The sequence below is a fragment of the Rhododendron vialii genome, chromosome 12a (genome assembly GCF_030253575.1).
Source record: "Rhododendron vialii isolate Sample 1 chromosome 12a, ASM3025357v1".
Lineage (NCBI taxonomy): Eukaryota > Viridiplantae > Streptophyta > Magnoliopsida > Ericales > Ericaceae > Rhododendron > Rhododendron vialii.
This window is the reverse complement of record NC_080568.1, coordinates 20504207-20513363: the sequence shown is the minus strand read 5'-3', so window position 1 is coordinate 20513363 and position 9157 is coordinate 20504207. Positions and strand designations below refer to the sequence as shown.

The 9157-nt window shown below is 38.7% G+C and overlaps 1 protein-coding gene across 2 annotated transcripts; it reads right to left on the bottom strand.

The window, feature by feature from the left end:
- Nucleotides 1-217: 217 nt before the first annotated feature.
- LOC131312146 (GDSL esterase/lipase At3g26430) lies at nt 218-5801 on the bottom strand. Of its 2 annotated transcripts, none has more exons than XM_058339909.1 (5): nt 5267-5801; nt 2623-2832; nt 2192-2361; nt 1419-1689; nt 218-778 (listed from the first exon to the last, which is right to left on the bottom strand). In XM_058339909.1, the coding sequence occupies exons 1-5, from the start codon at nt 5520-5522 to the stop codon at nt 501-503; spliced, it is 1185 nt and encodes a 394-aa protein (XP_058195892.1). In that variant the 5' UTR covers nt 5523-5801; the 3' UTR covers nt 218-500. The 2 variants fall into 2 exon arrangements, with proteins under 2 accessions (XP_058195892.1, XP_058195893.1); XM_058339910.1 differs by lacking the exon at nt 5267-5801 and adding an exon at nt 2885-3008.
- Nucleotides 5802-9157: the final 3356 nt, after the last annotated feature.

The following is a 9157-nucleotide window of genomic DNA, read 5'->3' as shown; positions in this document are numbered from 1 at the left end:
AAAGGAGAAATCTTCACATAGATTTTTAGGTTTTAGGACCACCATTTTCTTTCTGCATCCACTAAAATAAGTGGTGGTCAATTCCTGCAATTTGCTTTACACTTGTTTCAGACTGAGGCCTTGGAAATGTGATGGATATATCTAGTAGGCCCCGTTCGATCCTCTAAGGTTCTTATTTTTTAAGTACTTATTTTTCGTTTTACAAGACAGATCATTCTATCATAATACAGCACATTTAATTAAAAAATTAGTACAAATATACTTGTTTCCCTTAGCGGAACAAGATTATAGTCACATTGGCAAAGCATGAACCCTGGCCAATGAAAATTGTTACCACTTATTACCATCCTGTGAAATTTCTCATCAGTTAAGCTCAAGTCACCTTCCACATTACAGTGCCACAATGCCACAGCAACAGCAGACTTACAAATACAGTGAACAAAGAACTCTTCGAAAAAAAAACCCAAGTATTTCCAGTGACTTAGCAAGCACATTGTTGATCACTTCAATGTGCTGGGTGGGTGCCTGTGGCAGGCCATTTTCAATGGAATCGGAGGGTCGGAAAACGAACCATCCACAATCCGATCGAAAACCCACTTGTTAGCTGCCTGTGTGAAGTGTACCCCATCCCAGTTGATCGCGACTGAAGGATCTTGACATGGCTTTCCTACTAATACTTCCTTGCCGTGCACTGTAATTTTCCCTCCACACCCGATATGCGGGTTGTAGTTGTACTTCCCACCATGGCCGCAACAAGCTTGCAGCGGGTGCACAAATCCTGCGAAATTTCACAATTATCTGAACCAAGGGAAATCGAACATCGACAATAACTACATGAATGCTGAGGGCAGCAAAATGTATTCATGGTTCTAAAATTGGGGGACTTTTTATTTGCGTGCTCTAAGTGGTTCGAATCTTACTTCCCAAAATTACCGCAAGTACTTCTATGAAGTATTAGTGTTTTTAGTATCCCAGTAGGCGTTTCTGAACTTCCTCTTAATTGAAATTGCAAACTATTTCGTGTTTTGAGATAAGTCAGTTGGAGTCGCGTGTCCAAAAACGCGACTACAAATGCACGCTTATAATGATACGACTTTAAGTGGTTGAAGAAATTCACGGAAACCAAATTTGCAAGGGGAAAACAAACTTTTCGATAAATTTCTACATGCACGATGTCCCATATGAACTAGCACCATACGTGTTGATTACACCTATGAGTTTTGAACATCAGACCTAGGACTACCATGTGAACCCTTGGGGTGTGGCTTTTGCTTTCCTTATTTTGGAGAGTTTGTGTTACCCAAATCGCAGACAAAATAAGTTGAAAACACAAAATCAGAAGGGGAAAAGGCCAGATTTCAACTGCCCCGGCCCCCATTGGATAAAAATGGGCATAAGAAAGAAGAAAAGAAGAGTACCATAGTGATGGGCTTGGCTGATGAGAGAGTACTTAAGTGAATATACATCAACATATGTGAGTGCTGCCAATGGAAGATCCAGTCGGAGCCTGCCCACAGCTTCTTTCAACTTCTTGTTAAAATACTGGGCCACCTCATTGAAAGGGCTCGCGCATCCGGCCTTGTCCACCTGTCCTGCCGTGATTGGCAGCCGGTCCATCACGTACGGAAGGCACCCCACTGGACCAGTATTGTGTATCCAAAATGATCTACCCCCTTGAGCATATATAGACTGCAAGAAATCAAACACATCAGAAGAAGCATCAACTCTAAGCACTAGGGTATTTTTACATTTTCTGAAATCCAACTGCAGGGTGCACTTTTTGTTTCTCGGCCCATCGCAAATTTTGCTTTGATATTCTGAGCCGTTCATTTGAAGGACTTGTAGAGAAGATAATCATCTAGAAAAAACAGCAATGAGGTTGATTGTATGTTGTTATCAACGCATCATCATAACACATTTTTGGTGAAAAAGATGGACAGTATATCTAGTGTTTTTTTTTTTTTTCCCACACAAATGATTTACGATGGCATGGCTACTGATAATGGGCTAATAGATAATTTTAGTGATGAGCCATTTGAAATGGAAGACTCAGATCATCGATGTGGGATCCAAGGTAGGCCAAGAAACGAAATCTTCACCCTCAAGTTCCAACTTTGATTAGCAACAAATTGACTTAAAACTGCAGTGTAAAGAACTTGATGATCAAGCTATGTAAACAATGGTTTCTCACCTTAACAACTACACTGAATTGATCCAAAACATCGGGAACATACGCTCTAACTTGATCGGTCGACATGTTGAGAAAATAACCAGCAGTCAGATCATTTTGGCCGATATCGAATGTGTACAAAGCTCGAGAAAAATCTTCCCCTTCCGGTAGAAGTCCCTTGAAAACTCCTCCTATATACCAAATAAGTCGAGCCGAAGATCATAACTCAGCAATAAACCAGTTGTTTGATCTAGTAATTCCTAATCCATGTGTCCCATAATATTTTCAATTTTTAACAGTCGTGTCCTTGACCGGATCAACCAATGTTACATTTTCATGAACACTTTTTCGAAAGTTTTTCCATTACTCAAAGTACATTATTGGTTGATCCGATTAAAGACACGAAGGTTGATGATAGTCATTTGACTTCAGTAGTACTTCAGTAGTAGTACCTTGGTTACGAAAAAACTGTGACCGGCGGTGGAAGTCACTGAACTGATAAAATTGAACGTTCAATGAAAAGGGACTATAGCCGCTTTGATGAAGAGTCGTGTTCTGAGGTCTAACGGTGGATCCCGCTGTGGCGAAATTGGCTCCGTGGGTGAAGTTGGAGCCCACTGCATCAAGGTAAGCGCTGAGATATGGTAGTCCGAAACTTTCAGCTGAAAACCCACAATACAGAAGTGTTAATCAAGTGGTAGAATGTGTTTCTACCAAAAGAAAAGCGCTTTGGGCCAGGTAACAGAGAGTTTATCTTGTAAATTCCCCATTTCGGCATCTATGGCCTCCCATCGGCATGATCGGGAAGAGAATTAGTCGGGTTGCATGTAAAATGATTCACGCACCCGCTGGCCCAAAACTCAATAAAACGAAAACTGTGTTACATTTTTTGGTGATTGGTCACGGGTTCAAACTTTTCGCTCTGGCACCAGAAATGGTCCAATTCTGTGTTTTGGACCCCACTATATCAAAGCATATGCCCAGAATTTTACACCGATGGTGGGACCAATTTTTGGTGCATTAAGATAATGAAAGATTTCTCAGCGAGTCCCAAGCCTCTCCCCACCACACATTGTTGTGGGGTTCTCACAATTAGTCTCGGGTTTTACAAAAATGTATGGTTGATGAAAGGTATGGGACATCACGTGGTGATGCTCCAAGGGCATTGAATACTTTTTCGCGAAAAAAAACATGCTTCCATGATCTGTCGGTGGACTCTATAATGCAATCAAAATCCCAACAAAAACAACACAGGAATTCTTACAAAAGCAGGGGTTCACGGTTCACCGTTCAAGAAACACCCGGAAAAAGGGCCAATTTTTTTTAAAGGTAAAGTTACCAATTTTGCGTATGGTTGTTCGGTTGTTCCCCTTATTCAGTGGCATATTTTGTCGCCACTAATTGGAAAGAGGCAATGATATACACATTAATTAGTGACCCTCACATGCGTTAGCTACTCCCCCGTCTCAAATTTCTTGTCTGTTTCGAGGTATGTCTGTCGTTTTTTTTTTTAAGATTTTGAAAACTTTATTGAATAAATATAATCAAAATCTATTAAATAAAACTCATATTGCAGATTTAAAATAATATACATTTAAAAATATAACACTTATTTAGAAATGTTCAGAATAGTAAAAGTGGGCAAAAAAAATTTGGACCGAGACTTTTTGCTAGAGGACTTATGATGTGATTTGCTGGTATTGTTTAAGGCTTGCCTTTTGTATAGTGCATTCGCCACAAAACTTTTTAGCTTTGTAAGTTTCTACTACTTTTACTTTGTTTGGAGAAGATACCAGTTGTTCAAAAGCGTTCAAAATCATAGAGGAATCCTCTCTAGGAAAGTCGAATTTTTTTTTTCCCCCCCTTAAAGAATTGAGCTTGGGATCTTATTTACCATAAACGAGAGGAGGAATCAAATTCCTACTTGGTTTGGAAAGATGATTACAGAGTAGATATTTAATTTAAGAATCCCATTCGAACTCCAAACATGAAAAAAATGCACTAATATTTTCGTGACCACATTTAAGTATCATATTTTGGGTACCATATGATGTGTCTGTATTTGTGGATCGTCCCCCTATGTTGCGTAGTGAGCACATCCTATCAATGTAATAGTGACACATCATATGATATCCAAAATGATATCTAAATGCGCTCTCCATAACATTGCTCATATGATATACGACATCATATTAATCTATGGTGACCACATTAGTCAAAAGATGGAGCGCTATCGGGAGTGCCACGGACTGAAACTTTCTAGGAATCAAATTTCTTGAGATTAATCATAAACTTGTTATTATGAGTTTTTTCTTTTTTGGTAGCGGAGAGTGTCCTAACGAATCGGACTAATCTCTCCAGCTTTCATAGCCCTTTCCACATGTTTGTGTGAGGTGAGGTGACTCCAAGGACAAATTACTACCGATAGGCGAGGAAAATCAACCATGCAGTCTTGGGATGATAAACCACGCCGTGGCAAGTCCGTTAACCACTGCGACAACCCTTGAGATTTGTAATCATGAGTTGGGTACCTGTTGACCTGCTTCCTTGTGTATGGTTGTTCTACACACAGGATATTCAGGTCTCAAGGAATACTACTCATAATAGTATGTGAATTACAACAAAGAACCCTCATGGTCATCTTCTTTTTCTTTTTTTTTGTTGTAACGCAGGGTGTTTTCGGCCAGCTTGCGCGTAACTCGGATCAATCCCTACAGTCTCTCTCACAGCCGTTATACACGTTTACAAGTGGGGGTGAGGTACCCCAAAAGTTGCTACAAAAGAGAGTCGAACCCGAGACCTTAGAAGAAAACAAACTCCCATGTGCTTAGACTACTTGGCCAACCCTCGGGATTTCCCTCATGGTCATCTTATCTGATTGCTCTATTTGCCATAACAAAATGTTAGTAGCTCAACTGTCATTGTAGCTTTTCCGATAGATAGTTAAAATGGGAAAAAAAGGGGCCTTACCGGAGATTCGGTTCTTTCTTCACCCAAGCAAGTGATTTTTCCGGGCAAGCGAAAATGCCAGCGAGGAAGTACCAAAAAAAGAAAATGGCAGCAAGTAAAGAAAGAAAGAGGATTTGTATACAGTACCTATAAAATCGACTACTAGACGACCGTCGCAGTACCGTCCGGCAGGGCGGTGGAAATACGACTCGCCGTGGGGCGGACCCGCTTGCCCGAATGCCGCAGACAAGCCGCCGGTGTCGGAATTCGAGTCGCCGAAGTTGAATATCGCCGGAAAATCACAAGTGGCTGTGCCAAACACTGGATTCGGAACAGAGATTGCTGAAAGTAGTAGCAATAGAGTAGTAATAGTAGAACTCAGGCAATGAGAGTGCCCCTCCATGAGAAAGAGTTTGAAAGAGATAACAGGAGAAGAAGATTGATTGGACGGAAGTGTTGTCGTGCAATTATGTAAATAAAAAGGAGATGAGAACAGCCCAAAGATTAGTACGGTTGGTCGGTAGTTTCCTCCCTACATAATTGATCACGGTTGAATTATTAGAATCAAGTCATTTTTTGTGAATTTTCTGGTCTCGACATAGATGACATTGCTTTGACAAGACCAGAGAAATAATTAGTTGAGATGCATGGTCCAGACACGAGGGTCGGAAAAAAATGAGATGAGAACAAAGGAGACTGAGGAATGAGGACAATAAGTCCCTGTCAACAGTTTATTTGACTGCTAATAAGCTTCAAGACAAATGATTTTTTACCACATTCTTTTGCCCCACGGAAGCAAATTTCTAGTACATGCACATGGTTAACCAAAATCTTATGGAAAGCATTACCACGTGATCTCTTTAATTTTAGAGATAAACTTTTTTCACGGAGTTGTGCAATTATAGTCGTCCGTTTCGGCATTGGACGGTCCGGATTTTAAAAAAAAAGTATTTGCTGAAAGAGTTTAACTCTTCGTGCGAATAGTTTTTTTTACAATCCGAACCGTCCAATACACTTTGAACGCACGCAATTTGACTCCGTAAACGCAAATACATGGAAAGGTCCGTTAATAAGTCTTTCTGTTAATTTTAATCTCCAAAACTTGGCTTCCCAAGAAACCAGTTTGTTTTTTAGTAGTATCTCGTAATTGAGGACAATGGAATTATAGGAGGATCTCCATCCGTCTCTTTAAATTTAGTTAAAATCAAATTCAAATAGTAGTAATTATTTTTCTACTTTAAGCTAGTGATCTCCTTTTAAGATTTTCATTGCTTCCGACTCTCTATTCGGCTTCTATTCTACTACTATATTAATTCATTCTTTTTTCTTTAAATATCCATACTACTTCTTTTAAATATATGAAGATATTTTCATTAAATGTTCCTGGTGCAAGAAAATAAGAGAATGGAGTGAATAATGGTCCTTTGATGAGGTATAGTAATTGCGGTAAATTGTTTGAACATTTTAGAGAGTCTGTTGTGGAATTTCCTCCTAATTTGGTTTGAGATAAAAAAAATTTAAGTGGTAGGAGATAGCAAGTATAAAAATTTGAAACTGGAAATAATCACAAGCACAACACAACTACTAGGCACTAGCCCCATTGGGGGATGAAGCAATCCCAACAATCTACTATCACTATAAGTTCACCCCAACTACAAGCCTTAGCCCCATTAGGGAGAGAAACAATCCCCAAACAATTTTACAATCACTATAAGCTAGCCTATCCCAATTACAAGCCCCATTATGCGAAGAATAATCCCGATAAATGAAAAGGGAAGAACAACCACACGTAGGTTGAGAAATTCGAACTTCTGACCTCTTAGTTAGATCCAAAAATCCTGGCCAACCGAGATAAAATTTGAAGAGTGAGATGTGAATGAAGCATAATTGGATGTTCCATCATTGGATGCACCATCTCTGAGTTGGAATTTCCTCTTAATTTGGTGTGAGATGAAGTTAAATCTCACTTAGAGCGATAGATTTTATAATCTTTACTGACTAGAAGTTAAAAGGTTTTGTATATCCACATTTTTTTTAAAACCATGTGATCGGGTCAGCTTATAGCAACTCGATTAATCCCGTGATATCAATCATACTATCCACTAGCGGGATTCATTTTAAGCCACAGCAAAGGACAACATAAGCTGGCCCCAAAGGAGTTAGCATCATCTAAAAAGTTCCGAACCTGAAACCAAATTCCTAAACAGTGGCGACTCCAAGAATTGTTGTTAGTGGTGTCATTAAATAATTTTGTACCATATAAAACCTTTCACATTCATTACATTTCTTTAATAGACTCTACAATTCTCAGCTCAAACGAAGAAATATATACAAGGACATGAACTTCATAATTGATGACGAGAAAACTTGTACTAATTTTTTTCTCCCTTCAACTCCGAGGCTTCATTGTTGCTTCTGTGGATTATCGTACTACTCCCTCCATTCCATACTGATGGTCCAGTTCGTTCTCCAATGCGAAATTTAAATTGTTAATATCTTTCAATCTATAATGTCTTTAAAGATTTTAAAAACTTTGCATAATAGAACTAATTGAGATCTATCATATAAGATCCATATTGCACATAAAAATCATCGTAGATTGAAAGATATTAACAATTTAAATTTTGCATTGAAGACCGAACCGGACATTCAATTTGAAACGGAGGGAGTATGTTTTAGGTCCACATGGAGAAAAGTAAAAGAAGAAAAAAGTAAAGGTGAAATTTCAAGAGTGACATGAGAGAGAGAGAGACTATGCTTCGGGTTGGGTTTGTTCCTTTGTATCTTCTCTTACAAATCTATGGGTTCATTGCCTCTCGTTTTACGAGAGTTGTTAGTTTCGTTTTTGGACGAATTTTGTCTATAGACCAGGTTCTTTCAGTCGAAATTGCTTTACAACGATATCTGTGCTTTAACGTTCTATCCCTACACGATGTCTTTGGCGGGTTGGCAAATCTGTAGTTCTTAGGAGTTCATTGGTGCGTTCATCATTGGTTGGAGTGCATCTGATCGTTTGGGTATTTGGTGTCTTTATCCTTAACTTTGCACTTTTTCTCGTTTGAGATTCCTAATTAGATGTTAGGTAGTTTAAAAGTATCGTTGTTGCTTCAAGCCATCCCTGGGTTAAGATGAAAGATATCGATTGTCTTGTGATTTACTCGTTTTTATTTGTTAGACGATTAGTTTGGTTTTATCCAAGTTCTTTGTAATGATTTCCGTTTTGTAAGTGTCGCTAGACATTTATCAATACAATCTTCTCACTTTTGACACAAAAAAAAAAAACAACAAAATTATACCCAGGAAAATCTACAATTTTGCAACCTAGTGGGTTCATCTAACCCCACTGCTAAAGAGCTGGCTTCGCCCCTGCTCCTAAGTCTCAAGTCTCGCCAACCGGTCTTGTCAACCAAGTCAATCCCGCAGGGTTGGTTTTGTTTGTTCACATTAAAAGGCAAAAAAAAAAACGATGGAAAAAGAGAGAACATGATCATCAAACTTGATTTCCAAATATCTTTTGATGCAGCAAAGGAAAAGAATAATCTCATAGGATTACCTTTTACCAGCAAAAAAAAATATTTATTCAGCATGTGAATCACATGCTAGTGTAGGTGCAAAAAAAGGAAAATTCAATCCTTTAAACAAATAACCTCTCCTTGTCCGCTCAAAACTTCCCATTTTATTAGATGAAATTAAGCACGACTCTATTTTAAAAATAGGCGTTACATACACTTCGTTTCAGATAACACCAAACTAGAAACGTTATCTTCTGTGGTATGAGATATCGTTCAAATTTTGAATCTTTTGAGAGGTTTTTGGAACATATGAAAAATCAGTTGAACTTTGCGGACAAATGACATGGGCTGCTTTTTCTGATTTTGTTAACTTCAAATCTATCCTTATCTAATTGGTGGGTCATCCTGCATTTTGTTTCAAGAAACTGAGAAATTACTCAATGCCCCAGGGGCAAGGTTGAGCACGAATCAATGTGTGGTCCAGATTCGTGCTCAACCTTATCGCAGAGGCATTAAAGTATTTAAT

Coding starts and splice junctions, on each gene's coding strand:
- LOC131312146 (XM_058339909.1), bottom strand. CDS start 5,522: ATGGAGGGGCACTCTCATTGCCTGAGTTCTACTATTACTACTCTATTG. Junction 2,833..5,266: donor TCTAGTAGTCGATTTTATAG/GTACTGTATACA, acceptor GTGGGTTTTCAG/CTGAAAGTTTCGGACTACCA. Junction 779..1,418: donor CAGCCAAGCCCATCACTATG/GTACTCTTCTTT, acceptor GAAATTTCGCAG/GATTTGTGCACCCGCTGCAA.